The sequence below is a fragment of the Rhipicephalus microplus genome, chromosome 4 (genome assembly GCF_043290135.1).
Source record: "Rhipicephalus microplus isolate Deutch F79 chromosome 4, USDA_Rmic, whole genome shotgun sequence".
NCBI lineage: Eukaryota > Metazoa > Arthropoda > Arachnida > Ixodida > Ixodidae > Rhipicephalus > Rhipicephalus microplus.
The window spans coordinates 8,642,048-8,660,804 of NC_134703.1; the positions used below are offsets into that span (position 1 = coordinate 8,642,048).

An 18,757-nucleotide genomic window follows, 5' to 3' on the forward strand; every position below is an offset into this window, starting at 1 on the left:
ATGAAAGTCTTCCTTGATTCGAAGTATTTCTGTGGTCCCATATTTTGCAATGTAAGTGTTGAGCGGATAATTTGAAGCAGTGGTTAGCACCAGTTCAGTTAATTCGAAAACTTTGGGTGCAGTGTGCCAATTCCCGATCCCAATTTCGCCGCAAATCCGCGCAAACGACCGCCCTTAAGAGCCACTAGGCAATGTACTGTATCAATACTAATGAGTAGCAGCTGAGGCATGCTAACCTTGATACTTCCAGCTAAAAAAATAAAATCGTGAAAAAAAAAAACAAGAACGATCGTGTGATCCACTGAAATGTGTGCCTATGGAAAACAAAATGTGCTTCACTGCAACGCAGCCGGGATGCATGAATAGTATATTGCATTCATCTCAATACGGCAGCGCGTCATGATTTACCCATTCTTTCTGGGAATATAAACAAAGTAGTAAAGGACAGTCCGACGAAATTCGCGACGTATGTGAACCTCCGAGTGTTGGTTGCTCTAGCAATTTTCCCACTTGCACTGCTGGCGGAGTTCTTGCCTGCAACACCTACTTCAAAAACTCTGTTCGAAAGCTTCAATGATCATGTTTTCCAGCAAAAACACATCGCAAATTTCGTCACATTGGCCATTATTAAATTCTTCATTTTACTAGAAATAATGGGCAAATGGTCACATCATGACCTGCTGACGCTGTAGAAAATTGAGCCTCCCGTTGCGCAGAAAATGGGTTTATTTGGAATAAACCGCAGCCTGATTCCGTAGGTTGCTGCTGCAGCGTGTGATCTGAAGGCCTGAACTATTCGTCAATCTTTTTTCCAGTAAAGACTGAATATACAGCAGTAAATACTGAATCCTCACCTTCTGTTTCTGGGTGTCCTGTCCTTGCTAGTGCGTGTGCTCCGTACGCTGGCGTGCGATGTTCTTGTTGAAGTCGAGGACGAAGTCGTGAGGAAGCGACTTTAGCAGGATTGGGTAGAACATCGCGAAGTAATCATCCTCCGGTATTTCAAAAGTCTTGAGGGCACGAGTCTGGGTTTGGAGCGTGCCATAAAGGCATCAACTCTTCAAAGATCAGTCACGTGTCGAGTCATTGCATGTGAGCCCGAATGATGACGTAGGTCTTGGCGAAGCGCTGTTTCAAAATTTCTAGGGCTTCTGAATAGCAGCTTACCGTTGGTCGAAGTCCGCCGATAACCGATACCGCAGTCACCGGTCAGAACTGAACGTAGTAAGGCCAACTGGTCTACATTGATGAGCCCATCGTTGTTGTGGATCAGTTGACTGAACTGTTCCTGAAAGGGCATCCACATTGAAGGTTGGCCATCGAACTTCATGAGGTCGATTTTTGGAAGTTAGATGGTGGGCTGGGGCATGCGTGACATGGGTTCAGTAGGTGCTGCGGGTGGTAGTGCACAGTTCCGCGAATCTTGAAGTTGGCTTAGCCTGCACTTCAGCTTCGCTGACGTGGTTGTGGCTCGATCGCTGTATTCCACAACCTGGTCAAACTCTGCCTCCGCTTCTGTGGTTGATAGCAGAGGGACAATGTTGAAGTCGGTGGCCCTCATCTTGGCGTGCAGCTGGTTGACGCGTTTGTTGAGGATGCACAGCTCCTCTTCCGTGGCGTTTTCTTGAGTGAGCGTTGCCTCTGCCTCGTTGATAATGCATGTCAACTGAACTCTCTCAGATTTGCGCTTCAGTTTGAGAGCTTTCATGTAGTGTTGAAGCGTTTAGCAGCTGTAAGTCGGTCGGTCGAATCTGTAAGCGGGAAGCCGATTACCTTGGCTTCATCGACGTGGTTCGCTGTCCCGAGTTTCAGCACCACGTGAAAAAAATCTAGCTTCCCATTGCGTAGAAGAAGGGGTTTATTTACAATAAACCGCAGCCCAACTCCAGTGCGTGAACTCAAAAGCCAGAACACTTCGTCGTCTTCGTCTTTGATCTCTTTCCAACAGACGCAGTGAGAGGCAGGCGACATTCTGCCCGCGGGTCATTGCTGTGTTGCAGTGAAGATGTTTTTCACAGGCGCGCATTTCAATTGAATCATGTAGGTCTTTTTTTTTTTGTTTTACTGCAATAGCAATTATATGTACACTGTCAGCTGGATTTTGCTGTCGGCATCATCAAAGTTTTTAAAAACTTAAGCATTTTCTAACCACTAAGATTGGTCTAGTAAAGAGCAACTCTTTTAGGACCACACTTCCAGAGCACATTAAGCGATCCACAGAAGTTCTGGCGCTTTATTTCCAACAGCAATGATTGCATAAAAGAAATTAAACTTGACGGACAACTAGTGGCTGATGAGGCGACAATATCTAAGTGCTTTAATGAATATTTTCAGAGCATATTTAATAATGATAGTGGCCCTACAGCAAGCAGCCTCTGTGCCAAATTCTTCTGTTTTGAGGAGTTCCTGAGGGGTTGGTCTAAGGTGTACTGAAAATGTTGCATAATCTCCACATTTAAAAAAGTGCTGGACAAGTTGGTCTTTCTCATGTATTTTTAAAGCATTATATAGATCAGATTTCCCAATACATAAGGAGAATATTGTAAGAGTCATTAAAATCTGGGGATGTACCAGATGATTGGCACAATGCAAGAGTTGTGTCTATCCACTAAAAAGGTGACAAATACATGGTAGGAAACTATCGACCAGTGTCTATTACATCATGCAAGTTTCTTGAGCACATTGTAGCTGGTGAAATTCTTGCATTTATGCCAGAAAATAATATTCTGTCTCAGCATCCAAATGATTTTAGGTGAGATATGTCCACTGTTACTCAGCTCGTACCTACAGTCCATCAATTTGCAGGACTATTAGATAGATCTGGACAAGTAGATGTGCTGCTACTAGACTCTGTAAAGCATTTGAGAAAGTGTCACATGAGAAGTTGCTTTGTAAACTAAGTATTATTGGGCTTCCTCTATCTTATTAACTGGATTAATGCACATCTGTGAAACAGATCACAATTCGTAGACATAAATGGCTGTTTATGCTGTTTATCATCCACTTCTGTCTGGAGTATCACTTGGTCCATCACTATTCTTTATTTTTATGACATTACAGAAATACTACCCAAATCAGTTAGCATAAGGTTATTTACAGATGATTGTTTCATATTCGAAGAAGTGAATTCAACTACAGACCATGACATTCTTCAAAAATGGCTATAGAAAATAGATCAATCGTGCCGGGACTCTAAAATGCAATTAAATGCTTCAAGGTCGGCTCTCCTCCGAAATCATGAAAACAGCAAACAAGCATCATGAAAATAGCAACCAATGATTCTACAGGTTATGCAATATCGATATCTAGGCATCACACTGACCAAATATTTAACATGGACAGCTCATATAACCGATATCAGTTCTTCAACATTTCGAAAGTGATGTGTTCTAAGACGTAAATTTAAAGACACAGCTTCTAAAATTAACATTAGGCATATTCTACAATAATAAGGCCAAAGCTCGAATACACTTGTGTGCTTTGGGACCAACATGCAAAAATGACATGCACCAGCTTGAGAGTATTCAAAGGCAAGCGGTTCGTTTTATTAATGGAAAGTATAGAAGACACGAGGCAATCTCAGAGCTAATGCAGAATAAAAAGATTATGCCCTTGAAAAAACGTTGAAAGATAGCCCATCTATCTTTTCTGCATAACATGGTGAACAAAAGAGTAAATATAAAGCGGCCTTTTTTTCTAGCGCAGCTGACGTCAAAAAGAACGCATCACACATTGACCCATACTTTGAAGGCTATATTTGCTCGTACAGTTGCTTTCAGCAACAGTTTTTTTCAAGAACAATATCAGAATGGAAAAAGCGCCCAGAGTTAGTCATTTAGGTACAAGATTTCCCTCACTGTCTGGAAGAATATTTGTCGGCGAATCTGATACCAGTGTTTTGTTTTCTGATGTTTTCGTTGCAGTATTGGCTTTTCGCACAACTTATAACTTACATGTGATAGCATTATTTTTGTGCTGCTTATGCAAGTAATTGTTAGTTTGTGAACTAAACCTATTTATGAATGAGTACATTTTAGATACACTTGTTCACGTTATTGTTCTTCTGTATACCCTTCCTCCTTTGGGCCGGCAACCTTGGCTTGCAGTATGATGAAATAAATACTGATCATCTGCATTTGGTGTTTGATAGACATAATAGAATGACAGGCTACATATAATGACACTCATAAACAAACTTCCATAGTTACCAATCTGATCTAGCTCTCTTACATCAACACTTGCAACAACAGTAACACCACCACCTCAGGAGCACCTATCTTTCCTAAACAGCTGGTAGCTTGGCAAAACAATTTCATCATCACGCACCCTGTTACACAACCGAGTTTGACAGGCAACGCACACATACAGACTGTACTGTAACTTTTACTATAACCAGTAAAATTTCATGCAGCTTCTCTGTTTTCTTTACAATATTTTGGGCATTTAATGACAACAGTTGAAACTGTGGCTGCTATTCTGTACTTTTCGTCCACATTTCAGCATTCTCTTCCCCACCCCACCCTCCACCCCCTGTTCTGTACAACATCTCACCTAATGATACAGAGCATCGTCAGTGCAAATCTTATCATGAACGAGTTTGGCTTTTTTATTACTGTCGTATTGTGTACTGCTCTACAAATATCAGCCCTTGCACAGTGTGTCTACCCACAATCATTTTGCAATGATATTCCTGTTCCCCTTGGTTTCTATGCATTCTTTAATAGTGCTTTTTCAGAATAAATCTGAAAGAATGTAATAACTGGTCTTCTTAAGGACGCTTTCCCAAGTCTGTGAATTCACGCAACAGATGTACAACTTATTCTTAATTCATCTTGAAAGACATTGCAAACAACCTTGTCCCGTAGTATCGCTTCAGTTTCATCAAGTTCTTCCAGAGTGCCAAAAACAATTTAATTTGAACAGAAGCTGCAGTTTTCCACAAGTTTTTCTTAATGAGCGGTAAGCAATTCTTGCACTGTACTTACAGCTGCATTTACTTTCTGCCTCGTGTTGATTGTTACGTGCGGAACAGTTTCGACAAGCACACCTGCCCGCACGCTACATAAACACTCATGATGTAGCAAATTACCAGGAATTTCACGAAACAGCAGAACTCACATCTCCTTCTTCCACATCTGGTTGAGCATAGTTATTCCACAGCCTCCTCGGTATCACAGACACTGGCACATCGTGGACCACAGTGCGAGACGTTGAGACTAGTGATGGCTGCGAGGGAAGTATACGTGAAACAATCTCGGGCTCTCGTCAAAAGTGAGCACTCCTTACCAGTTCGATTTCAAAACTTAAGCAAGGAGTTTGTCTTTTGGTCAGCTTGACTTTTAGCGACCTCGCAGCTGCTGCTGACTTGAGAGCTTTGACAATGTGATCAGCAACAATGTCGAGATATATCTCATTGAACTCTTCTGAAACACCTTGCATATTGTACTCCTGAAACAAAGTTTCCTGGAAAAAAGAAGATTTGCAGACACCGGTTTTTCCCCAATTGTCCTGAATCTCGAGCGGTGAAGAAAAAAAAGACACGTAAACACTGCAGCATAAGTATATGACATTAGCACCTGTGGTATGTCAGCCCACAGCCACCCACCGCCGCTCACAGCGTCTTCGTTTAGAATGAAATAGACGCAGTCCGCAGTGATGCGTAAGGTGACATCCTTGGCTAGTTTAGAAACGGTGTGCACGATTTCTGCAATGGAAAAAAAAAAGAAATGCGCCATGCCGGCATATCCCTGACAACAAAGCTGCAATGTTAGAGAACTGCATGTATTTGATAGACAGTTTGTTCACAAATAGATCATATAACTTACTTGACAACTGTTGAATGCAGACAACGTCGACTATTCGTCCGCGAAACTTCATATCTTATTTGACACTCGAGCAGCGGCGGGCAACATGCGTTGGTCGTGGATTGGCCGTAAGATGGCTAGATACGTGTTCTGTGACTAGGCCAAGCCGACGCCTCCTCTAAACCATGACCTACTACACTCCTGACCTGTTCAGATAGCGGGGTTCCTATGGGAGCGCGTGTCCCCGCTCTCGTTCAATCGCTCGCCGTAGGTGGCGCTACCTATAACCTGTTCGTCTGCTACTTTACGGCTGTTTGGACGGCGCTAGAGTAAGAACGGCTGCATTCCGTGATGAACAGCCGGCATATATGTGACTATTTTTTCACTTAGATGACTGGTCAAGTAAGCTGTTCAGTGTGACGAAAAATTTATTGCACACTGGTGGACAAATGCGAGAATCCGTAGACTTACATAGTGTAGGACAGCATATGTGATGTTGCGTCCATTTAATTGCAAAGAATTTGTGAATGACTTTTGAAATATTTGTTTCAAAATTATTTTTCATTAGTGCATAATAATTACGCAATATGAGTGCTCTGTTGGCCGAAATATGACCACGAACACTCAAGCTGACGTCAGCGAACAGGTGCTGACTAGCGCCACAGTGCTCCTAAGTTACGGCCCTAGCGGCAGAAGGTATGAACTAGAACGTGGGCGCTGGAAGAGGTGCTCTCTGGGCAGGTCAGGAGTGTAGTAGGTCATGCTCTAAACAATGCCTGGGGAATGGCTCGCGCTCCCAGCGGAGTTGGCCTGCCTTCAGTTTTGAGCAAGCGCCGCGCGGTGGCGCTCGCGACCGAGACTAACTGCAAAATGGATTTGGGCCGGGTCGACGCTTGGAAGACAATCTTTTCGTCATAACCCAGACCATCGAAATTTCGGCAGCACAGGGCAGGCCAACATGGCTACTGTTTCTGGACATAAAGGGTGCCTATGACAACGTGGACAGGGGATTGCTGTGGCATATACTGGAAGAGGAGGGGATTGGGTCGGAATTTGTAGGGCTGCTAAGGGCAATATATGAGGGTAACAAGGCACACATTACATGGGAAGGGCGTACATACACAGAGCCCGTGTACATTCGAAGAGGTTTAAAACAGGGGTGCCCTCTTTCGCCATTGCTGTTCACACTGTACATTAGAGGAATGGAAAGACGACTAGAGGAGAGTGGATTGGGCTTTGATTTGTCACACCGAAGCAATGGAGTGTTAGTGGAGCAACGGATTCCGGGATTGATGTACGCAGACGATATAGTGCTGCTGGCGGATAATGCGGAAGAACTTCAAAAACTGGCTGACATTTGTGGTGATGAGGCAACGTACCTAGGTTTACATTTTAACCCACAGAAATCTGGAGTCATGGTGTTCAACGAGGAAGCTCATGTAGCACCAATAAGGATACAACAGGAAGCCATACCATTAGTAAATAAGTACAAATACTTGGGGATCTGGCTTAATGAAGGAAAAGGCTACCTGAATGCTCATGAAGAACACTTCAAACTGAAAGGGAGACGAAATGCAGCAGTAATGAAACATAGAGCACTTTGGGGACACAATAAGTACGAGGTAGTACGAGGCATCTGGAAAGGGGTAATGGTGCCGGCGCTCACGTTCTCTAATGCCGTATTATGCTTAAAGTCAGATATCCTGTCGGGGCTGGAGGTTAACCAAAAGGCAGTCGGCAGGTTAGCTCTGGGAGCTCACAGTAAGACTACAAACGAGGCTGTACAAGGCGATATGGGTTGGGCTTCATTTGAGGCGAGGGAAGCACAAAGTAAAATACGGTTTGAGGAGCGACTTAGACATTTAGATGAGAAGAACTGGGCAGCCAGGGTGCACAGATACCTGTACCTGAAAAGTGTGGACACCAAATGGCGGAGGAGGACGCGAAAGCTGGCGACTAAATATAACTTGACCGCGGCAAATAAGCAAAGGGGGCCAGTTAAAAAGCAAGTGAGGGAAACAGAGACGCTCATGTGGAAAGAGAGGATGGAAAAGAAGGGATCGCTGGGAATCTACAAGGCAAGCAAACAAGAGATCCGGAAAGAGAACTTTTATGACAACAATAAAGGTAGTGCGTTGCTCTTTGAGGCGCGGGCTGGCTGCTTGAGAACTCTAACTTACAGGAGCAAATATTCGTCACAGGATGAGACATGTGTTGGATGTGGCATAAATAAACAATCGACCACATAGTCATGGAATGTCAAAAGATTCAGCCGGATAGAAATGGGGGGAAGGTCACACTTTCTGAGGCGCTGGGCTTCGCGGTTGATGGAAGCATTAACTGGTCAGCAGTAGGTATTACTAAGCAGCGGCTGGAGTATTGGTGGAGGAAAAGCAGAGAAGTCGATAAAATAACATCCCAGCCAAGAGTAGCGGCTGGGCAAAATTAAAAAGACACCCGAGTTGAGGGACAGAATTTAAACTCGAACTATTAAGGTAGGCTAGATGGCGCATGCCTGTTACATCGTGCATAATGAATAGCACAGCATAAACGGAGACATCTTGTTTATTTCATCTTCTTCCTTCTCCCCCGTGGCGGCCACCGAGCGCGTGCCACCGCACAGCGCTGTAGTCGGTAGCGACGCCTTATACCACATATCCCCTCTTGCAAAAAAAAAAAAAAAATAAAATAAAATAAAAATAAATGGTAGAAACACACAAAACTGTTTTTGTCTACTTCCTAACGAAGTCCTTCAATTTCTTTGGGGTCTTCTTTTTACGCTTGCTTTTCCTTGCAGGCGCATTAAATCCTGGACTGGTCAAAGCTTGCGTGCCGTCTGGTGGAGATGATACGGGGTCTGCCCTTTCATGACCATCCGCTCTTGATGTGTCCCATTGGGGCGCACTAGATGACCGATCAGATGCAGGGGACCAGTTCATAAGGGCAGCGGTTTCAGGCTGTAATGCATGAGAAGACCGATTAAATGCAGGTGTCCAGTTCATAACAGCAGGGGTGCCCGATTTCATTTTGTTGACCGCTCCGGAGTGAACTGCGATTAACTTAGATGCGTTCCACACACGCCCATCGTCCAAAAGGTACGAGGCCGGTCCCCGTTTTCCAATGATCTTCTTGGGCGCGGAAAATTGTGAAGACAGCTTACCGTGAGCTGCAGTTGTCTTAACGCGCACGTAATCACCAACGACGAAACTGGGTTCCTTGGCTCCACGTTTTTCATCGGTGTAGCTCTTCGAGATCATTTGCTTCTTTTTGACATGCTCTCGTAGCTGTTCAATCGCCCTTGACGGGTCCGTGCTGAAGCATCTGTCGGGCAATCCCAATATGTCAAGTCTGGTGCGAGGTTGGCGTCGATGAAGAAGAACAGCGGGTGTCGCACCAGTAGTCGCGTGAGGCGTACAGCGATATACTTGCAGGTAATCAAGCATGGCTGTTCGTACGTCACGACGTTCAAGCAGGGCTAGTTGAATGTACGACTTCAGCACCCTATTGAATCTCTCCACCAAGCCGTTAGCTTGTGGGTAATACACGGAAGAGTTGTAGTGCGTTATTCCACGCTCCGTGAGAAACTCGTCAAAGCTTGCTGAAGAGAACTGTGGTCCATGATCGGATACAATACTACGTGGGTAGCCTTCTCGCGCAAAAAGTTCAAGTAAAAACTTCTTCACTGTAGACGTGGTCGCATCTCGCACGAACGCCACTTCAGGCCACTTGCTATAATAGTCAATAACAGTAATCGCAAAACGGCAGTCGGCCGAAGCTTGCGTGAAAGGTCCCACAATGTCGATGGCAATTTTTTCCCACGCCGCGTCAGGAAGAGGAACAGGTTGCAGTGGCGCTGGAAAGGTACGTGCGGACTTGTCACAAGACTGGCAAATCACGCATGTGCGCACCAGTTCTTCAATGTGACTATCCATGCATGGCCACCAATAGGACTCTCTCAGGCGAGCTTTGGTACGACTAATGCCTGGATGTGACTCGTGGGCCAGATCCATAAGGCGGCGTGTCAACGTTGCAGGCACGACAATCCTGTCACCCCGGCATAGGATATCACTTACAACAGAGAGTTCAGCCTTCACGTAAAAGTAAGGTAGCAATTCTTTTGACAGTGATTTCTTGTCAGGCCAAGAAGTAGTCGTGAAGTGCTTAACTTCACAGATAATCTGATCATTGGCACTTGCTTCTTGAAGTTCTGGCATGGTAACTACGGGAGACAACAAACAGATAAATTCCTCTTCTGGTGCATCGCGGATTAAACTCTGGACGGGTAGCCTGGAGAGAGCGTCAGCCACGACGTTTTCGCTACCTTTCCTGTATTCGACGGTATAGTTGTAGCAGAGCAACCGTGAGGACCAGCGCGCAATCCTTAATGGTCGGTGACCGGTGCCTTTCGTCGAAAGAAGCGTAACCAGCGCTGCGTGATCCGTTCGTAAGATGAAAGGTCGTCCCCATAGATAAACGTGCCAGTGTTCGCAAGCCCAAACACAGGCAAGGGCCTCACGTTCGCCGACTGAGTATTTCCGCTCATGCGGTTGAAGTGTGCGGGAGGCGAATGCGACAGTTTGCAGTGAGGTCCCGTTGTCTTGCTGAAGTACTGCACCTAATCCATATCCTGAAGCATCAGTTGTAACGAACACAGGCAAGTGAGGATCGAAAAGATGAAGCACTTCGCAAGATGTGAGCAGAGATTTCAGGCGCTCCAAACTGCTCTGTGCTGCCGCACTCCAAACGAAAGAGGCTTGTCCTCGTAGCAAGGCGCGCATTGGCTCGACAACATCCGAAAAATGAGGAATGAACTTGGAATAGAAGCCTGCAAGCCCCAGTAGCGAGCGGAGTTCGTTAATATTTGTAGGTGATGGTGCCTTTGTTATCGCCTCAATGGATGACATCAACGGAAATAATCCTTTGGCGCTCACAACGTGACCTAGAAAAGTCAACTCTGCCACGTCAAAGACACACTTGTTGTTGAGCCGGAGGCCAGCATCAGAAAGACGTTGCAATACAGCGCGCAAGTTTCCCAAATGGTCCTCTCGGGATCGCCCATACACGATGATGTCATCAATGTAAAATAGGACACATTTGCACCCTTTCAAGATCATGTGCATCATTTTCTGGAACGCTGATGGCGCCGACGCCAGTCCGAAGCAAACCCTCTTGAAGCGAAATAGTCCATCGTGAGTGATGAACGTGGTAAGGTCACGGCTCTCTAAACTGAGCGGTAACTGGTGATATGCAGAAGCTAAGTCTAGCTTCGAGAAACGCTGTGCCCCAGCCAGGCTGTTCAGGAGCTCCTCAGTTTGTGGCAAAGGAAAACTGTCTACTACCACAGCTTTGTTTGGCTCCCGTAAGTCAACACACATGCGAATCGAGCCGTCTTTTTTTCTGGCTACGACAATAGGGGAGACCCACTCAGAAGAGTCGACACGCTCAATGATGCCCTGAGCTTCTAATTTCTGAACTTCTGCCGAGACTTGCTCGCGAATGACAAGTGGCAGTCGTCTCAGTTTGCTGGCCACCGGTTGTACAGACGCGCGAACTCTGACCTTGTGAGTGAAACCTCTCACAGTTCCCAGCTCTTTTGCAAATAGGTGCTCAAACTCAGAACGTAATTCTGGAGGTAGCACCGGAGTTTCTTGCGTCATTAGAAGACACCTGAGCGGTGACCCTTGGATCTTCATATCCAGAGCAGCGATGCCGTCTAATCCCAGAATGGTCGTTCCCCCAGGCACAACGTATAGTAGAACAGAAGTGCATCGGCCGTGAAATGAGGCAGTAGCAATGAAGCATCCTTGTATAGGAATTGCTGCCTTTGAATAATCGAGAAGCTGGACGGATGTAGACTTCAGTGGATACGCTTTAGAAAAATAGCGTTGGTAAAGTTCTTCGGCCAGGATCGAAACCGATGATCCTGTATCGATCAAAAATGGTACAGAAATTCCTTCTATTTCCAACGCTGCGTAAATTCCCTTCTTACGGCTCCAGATCTGACAAACACTTAAATGGTCGTCTGGATCAGCTGTATCGTTACCTTCCGCTACATGCTGAACATTCTTCTCAAACTTCCGCAATGACTTGCACACCTTTTCAAGATGGCCAATTTTCTCACATTGTCGACACCTATGTGCTTTGGCCTTGCACAGAGAGCTATTTGCAAGGTGTGCCGTAGAACCACAACGATAACATACTTGCTCTTTCGGAGATATGCGACTTTGACCGTGCATGTTATAGCAAGTACATGTGCTACAATGCCGTTCTCTGTGATTTGAAGTATCTTTTACACGATGAACTTGCAAGTCATTTTGTGCAAGTTCTCTTGCTTCATTAGTCGCTTGATCATGCTGTTTGGCAATGGTAAGAGCCTTAGAAAGCGTGAGAGACTCTTCCAGCAGAAGGCGTTCACGTAAGTATCCACTTGTGGTTTTCTCTATGAGCTGGTCGCGTATCATGTCGTCCGTTAGATCACCGAAATTGCATGCTCCTACAAGACTTCTCAGCGCGGTGACGTAATCAGCCGCAGTCTCACCTGGGGCCTGCGTACGTTGACGGAAACGGTGACGCGCTGCAGTGACGTTCAACGTGGTTTTGAAGTGACCTTCCAGCGTCGCGATGGCGCGGTCGAACACATCAGTACTAGGGGACGTTAGTGTACCTGCCGCAGCGCTCGCAGGCACGAGGCACGGGTCGTCAGTAGTCGTCAGAGTCTGGAAGATACGTTGTCCTTCCAAGCCCAAGCAGTTGAGCAGGATCGCCTTCCGACGAATGGCAGGTAGGTCGAAGGCGCCCGAAGCAACCATGTAATTCTTGAAAGCCTGGATCCATTGCTCCCATGGAATGTCCGGGTGTCCAGGTGACGACAGGAACGGAGGTGGCGGCTGTAGCCCCGAAATACTCATCGTAGAAGATGGTAGGCAATAAACGAGGGCACAGATGAGGTTCAGGCCGGTAGCACATGGGCTGGTGAATCTTCGTCGCCAAAATATGTTACATCGTGCATAATGAATAGCACAGCATAAACGGAGACATCTTGTTTATTTCATCTTCTTCCTTCTCCCCCGTGGCGGCCACCGAGCGCGTGCCACCGCACAGCGCTGTAGTCGGTAGCGACGCCTTATACCACAATGCCGTCACCCCGATTCAAAGGGGAGGCCTTTAATCATCATCAACTGCAACGGTGGTGGTGGTGGTAGTGATTAGAATGAAGAGGAAAAAGGCACCTAATTTCTGTCTGCCTTCAGGCGACACGGCGCAGTGCCTTATAGGGGAGGGGGGAAGGAGGGATAAAAAGAATAGAAGGATAATAGACGAAGAAGAAGACAGCCAACGAGAGGAAAAAAGAAGGAGATAGGAAAGTGGGGATCCGGTCGAAGCAGTCCAAGGGCGGGGTGCCACAATGCGAGAGCTACACGGCGTCAGGAGACCGCGGAGGGCGAACCAGTCGGCGGGAGCTGCGCTGAAGTCGGAGATCGCGAGGGCACAACCGTCCAGCTTGACGAGGTGCCAGCGCGCCTGGTGAAGTGCCTCCGCCCACAGGCAAGGGAGAAGCTTGCAGACCAGCTGTCGAGCATCCTTTCTGGCGCTGAAATCCCGAAGGACTGGCGTCAGGGTCGGATAACATTGATCCTAAAGCAAGGCGGCGCGGCGGACCTGCTGCAGAGCTATCGCCCTATCACGGTCACTAGCGTGATGTACCGAATGTTTGCCGGTAATCCTAAGGGAATGGCTAAGTGGCTGGGCTGAGACGAAGAACTTGCTGACGGAACTACAAAATGGGTTTCGTTCGGGTCGTAGATTGGAGGATAATATTTTCACTCTGACCCAGTGTGCCGAAATAGCGAAGCTTGAAGGGCGATCTCTGCTATGCTGTTTTCTGGTTGTACAGAAAGCATACGATAGTGTCCCGCAGGCAGCATTGTTTGATTGCATGAACCACTTGGGCCTTCCAGAGATCCTCATCTCGACCGTGAGACGAATGTACAGAGGTAACACTGTAGTGGCACACTTCGGGGATGTTCAGTCAGACCCCGTTGTAGTTGTGAAAGGCCTGCGTCAGGGCTGCCCACTCTCACAATTACTGTATATTCTTTACGTCTCAAGCCTCGAGAGGAAGCTTCTTAGTTCCAGCCTTGGTTTTCGGCTCCACCACACGACCAGCGGTATCGACGAGAGGCGTCGTCTACCGGGCTTAACGTTCGCAGACGACATCGTGCTCATGGCAGAAAACACCGAGGAAATACAGGCACTGCTGGACATCTGCCAGGATGAAATCACCCGCCTGGGGCTCTGCTTCAACGTTAAGAAGACAGCCCTTCTCAGACTTGTGGGGGAGTGCACCAAGGAGAGTGTTGTGACCCTGGGAGATGCCGAAGTGAGCAGCTGCCCCGAATACAGGTACCTGGGTGTAAAATTGTCAGCATCAACGGACATGTACAGCCTACATGAGGCGAAGACGCGTGAAGCTGGACTGCTGGCTCAGAGCATCCTCCGGCGCCGCTGTTTGTGGGGCTGCAACCGGTATTTAATGGTACGTGACCTTTGGAAACTCGTCCACGTGCCTGGGCTGACATTTGCGAACGCAGTCGTGGTTATGTCAGCGGCCACCCGGGAATGGTTGGAGCGGCGACAGCGGGAAGTAGGACGCATCGCTCTGGGCTGTCATGGCACGGTGGCGAACGAGGCGGTCCAGGGGGACATCGGCTGGTCGAGCTTCGAAGCGCGTGAGGCGGCCAGCAAACTGATGTTCCACTGCCGCCTGATGTATATGTCCCGCGAGAGGTGGTCTCGACGAGTTTTTGACTACCTCATGGCGACATGTATGCGCACCAAGTGGGTACGACGAGTGTACCAACTTGAGAAAAAGTTCGGGTTTTTCCAGGCGCCACTGACGGCCGAAAACCAACGGGGGCGCACTAAGGAAATTCGCCAACGTATTAAGGAGGCCGAGGAGGAGAAGTGGAAGCAGGCACAAGTGAACAAGTCAAGTCTCCTCCTCTACCGCCAGCACAAGGACACCATTGTTACATCGTGCATAATGAATAGCACAGCATAAACGGAGACATCTTGTTTATTTCATCTTCTTCCTTCTCCCCCGTGGCGGCCACCGAGCGCGTGCCACCGCACAGCGCTGTAGTCGGTAGCGACGCCTTATACCACATATCCCCTCTTGCAAAAAAAAAAAAAAAATAAAATAAAATAAAAATAAATGGTAGAAACACACAAAACTGTTTTTGTCTACTTCCTAACGAAGTCCTTCAATTTCTTTGGGGTCTTCTTTTTACGCTTGCTTTTCCTTGCAGGCGCATTAAATCCTGGACTGGTCAAAGCTTGCGTGCCGTCTGGTGGAGATGATACGGGGTCTGCCCTTTCATGACCATCCGCTCTTGATGTGTCCCATTGGGGCGCACTAGATGACCGATCAGATGCAGGGGACCAGTTCATAAGGGCAGCGGTTTCAGGCTGTAATGCATGAGAAGACCGATTAAATGCAGGTGTCCAGTTCATAACAGCAGGGGTGCCCGATTTCATTTTGTTGACCGCTCCGGAGTGAACTGCGATTAACTTAGATGCGTTCCACACACGCCCATCGTCCAAAAGGTACGAGGCCGGTCCCCGTTTTCCAATGATCTTCTTGGGCGCGGAAAATTGTGAAGACAGCTTACCGTGAGCTGCAGTTGTCTTAACGCGCACGTAATCACCAACGACGAAACTGGGTTCCTTGGCTCCACGTTTTTCATCGGTGTAACTCTTCGAGATCATTTGCTTCTTTTTGACATGCTCTCGTAGCTGTTCAATCGCCCTTGACGGGTCCGTGCTGAAGCATCTGTCGGGCAATCCCAATATGTCAAGTCTGGTGCGAGGTTGGCGTCGATGAAGAAGAACAGCGGGTGTCGCACCAGTAGTCGCGTGAGGCGTACAGCGATATACTTGCAGGTAATCAAGCATGGCTGTTCGTACGTCACGACGTTCAAGCAGGGCTAGTTGAATGTACGACTTCAGCACCCTATTGAATCTCTCCACCAAGCCGTTAGCTTGTGGGTAATACACGGAAGAGTTGTAGTGCGTTATTCCACGCTCCGTGAGAAACTCGTCAAAGCTTGCTGAAGAGAACTGTGGTCCATGATCGGATACAATACTACGTGGGTAGCCTTCTCGCGCAAAAAGTTCAAGTAAAAACTTCTTCACTGTAGACGTGGTCGCATCTCGCACGAACGCCACTTCAGGCCACTTGCTATAATAGTCAATAACAGTAATCGCAAAACGGCAGTCGGCCGAAGCTTGCGTGAAAGGTCCCACAATGTCGATGGCAATTTTTTCCCACGCCGCGTCAGGAAGAGGAACAGGTTGCAGTGGCGCTGGAAAGGTACGTGCGGACTTGTCACAAGACTGGCAAATCACGCATGTGCGCACCAGTTCTTCAATGTGACTATCCATGCATGGCCACCAATAGGACTCTCTCAGGCGAGCTTTGGTACGACTAATGCCTGGATGTGACTCGTGGGCCAGATCCATAAGGCGGCGTGTCAACGTTGCAGGCACGACAATCCTGTCACCCCGGCATAGGATATCACTTACAACAGAGAGTTCAGCCTTCACGTAAAAGTAAGGTAGCAATTCTTTTGACAGTGATTTCTTGTCAGGCCAAGAAGTAGTCGTGAAGTGCTTAACTTCACAGATAATCTGATCATTGGCACTTGCTTCTTGAAGTTCTGGCATGGTAACTACGGGAGACAACAAACAGATAAATTCCTCTTCTGGTGCATCGCGGATTAAACTCTGGACGGGTAGCCTGGAGAGAGCGTCAGCCACGACGTTTTCGCTACCTTTCCTGTATTCGACGGTATAGTTGTAGCAGAGCAACCGTGAGGACCAGCGCGCAATCCTTAATGGTCGGTGACCGGTGCCTTTCGTCGAAAGAAGCGTAACCAGCGCTGCGTGATCCGTTCGTAAGATGAAAGGTCGTCCCCATAGATAAACGTGCCAGTGTTCGCAAGCCCAAACACAGGCAAGGGCCTCACGTTCGCCGACTGAGTATTTCCGCTCATGCGGTTGAAGTGTGCGGGAGGCGAATGCGACAGTTTGCAGTGAGGTCCCGTTGTCTTGCTGAAGTACTGCACCTAATCCATATCCTGAAGCATCAGTTGTAACGAACACAGGCAAGTGAGGATCGAAAAGATGAAGCACTTCGCAAGATGTGAGCAGAGATTTCAGGCGCTCCAAACTGCTCTGTGCTGCCGCACTCCAAACGAAAGAGGCTTGTCCTCGTAGCAAGGCGCGCATTGGCTCGACAACATCCGAAAAATGAGGAATGAACTTGGAATAGAAGCCTGCAAGCCCCAGTAGCGAGCGGAGTTCGTTAATATTTGTAGGTGATGGTGCCTTTGTTATCGCCTCAATGGATGACATCAACGGAAATAATCCTTTGGCGCTCACAACGTGACCTAGAAAAGTCAACTCTGCCACGTCAAAGACACACTTGTTGTTGAGCCGGAGGCCAGCATCAGAAAGACGTTGCAATACAGCGCGCAAGTTTCCCAAATGGTCCTCTCGGGATCGCCCATACACGATGATGTCATCAATGTAAAATAGGACACATTTGCACCCTTTCAAGATCATGTGCATCATTTTCTGGAACGCTGATGGCGCCGACGCCAGTCCGAAGCAAACCCTCTTGAAGCGAAATAGTCCATCGTGAGTGATGAACGTGGTAACCCAGTTAAAAAAAACAATTGGAACCAATTGGAAATATCAATGGGTCCAAATGGAAATAGTCATTTCCAATTGGACCAATTCGTATAACCAGCAGGACCAATTGGAATCTTCAAATGGTTCATCTACTTCCAATTGGGCCAAATGGAATCTCCAATTGGGCCATTTGGAACAATTGGAATTGCCAATTGGTCCACTAGGATCAAATGGTATAACCAAGAAGACCAATTGGAATTTTCAAATGGTTTGCCTACTTCCAATTGGGTCATTTGGATTGCCAATTGGATATGCTCACTCCCAATTGGGCCAAATGGGATTTGCAACAGGGCCAACTGAAAAAAAATGAATTGCCAAATGGTTCAATTGGATTTGTTCACTTGCATTTGGGTCAAATGAAATTTCCATTTCTAACTCAGCCATGTGAAACAATTTAATTGAAAATGGTTCAAGTGGGTTTACTCATTTCCAAGTGGACCAAATGGGCTTTTTTTCAACTAGGCCATTTGAATAATGTGCAAATGCCAAATGGTTCAATCAAAAATGGTTGCTTTTAGTTGGGCCATAAGCTTCCCTTGGAAATTCGCATGCACAGTTTGGTCAGAAACTTGGAGTCGCTTTGAACTGTTCCGTTCATTTACTTGCAAAATGTTAAAAAATTCCAAGGGTCTATTATACCACTGCTAAGATGACCTGAAAGTGCTAATTATTAATGTTGTTTTAAGGACATATGTCAGAATCCATCGAACCGTTCGGCTTTTATCTCATTTTGTGCTTGTCAAGTCTCTTTTAGCATATATTGTACAACTTTTTGGCCCACCACACAATCTACTAGGTTTTTAGTCAGTCCGTTGAGCGCCCCTTCGGCATTTTAGTTCTTCGTGGGCACTAGCAGGCCAAATGACACTAATGGCATTTTTTAAAAGTTTTGAAAGCCACGTAAGTTCCGCAAAGACAAACTAAGTTACACAGCTCATGTGCATGGAGCTACTCTTGCGAAAAACAGCATTATATCCTTTTGTCATGCATGCACTACAGGGAACTTTATTCACAGCTTTGCGTGCCTCGGGATAGTGAGAGCAGTGCAAAAATGTTTTTGCTTGAATGTGATTACAGCTAGTTTTATTCAAGGACACTACAATAGATTAGACCTTTTTTCTGAAAAAATGTTTCTTGGTACAATTATTGCAAACATAAGGCAGTTACATCAATCTAAATGGTACAGCTGAAAATAGAGC

General features: G+C 46.8%; 2 protein-coding genes across 4 annotated transcripts in view; one reads left to right on the forward strand and one right to left on the reverse strand.

Moving 5' to 3' along the window:
- The window catches only part of LOC119171628 (Hus1-like checkpoint clamp component), a 93,850-nt gene extending 87,870 nt beyond the window's left edge, over positions 1-5,980 (reverse strand). For all 3 annotated transcript variants that reach the window (XM_075892137.1, XM_075892138.1, XM_037422412.2), the window contains exons 1-4: positions 5,826-5,980; positions 5,577-5,704; positions 5,287-5,463; positions 5,119-5,226 (exon numbers count right to left, since the gene is read on the reverse strand). In XM_075892137.1, the coding sequence (XP_075748252.1) occupies positions 5,119-5,226; positions 5,287-5,463; positions 5,577-5,704; positions 5,826-5,877 (465 nt within the window). In that variant the 5' untranslated portion in view covers positions 5,878-5,980. The remainder of the gene's footprint in view (positions 1-5,118; positions 5,227-5,286; positions 5,464-5,576; positions 5,705-5,825) is intronic.
- Positions 5,981-13,740: 7,760 nt separating this feature from the next.
- LOC142814122 (uncharacterized) lies at positions 13,741-18,639 on the forward strand. The gene is made up of 2 exons (XM_075892051.1): positions 13,741-14,840; positions 18,636-18,639. The coding sequence occupies exons 1-2, from the start codon at positions 13,741-13,743 to the stop codon at positions 18,637-18,639; spliced, it is 1,104 nt and encodes a 367-aa protein (XP_075748166.1).
- Positions 18,640-18,757: the final 118 nt, after the last annotated feature.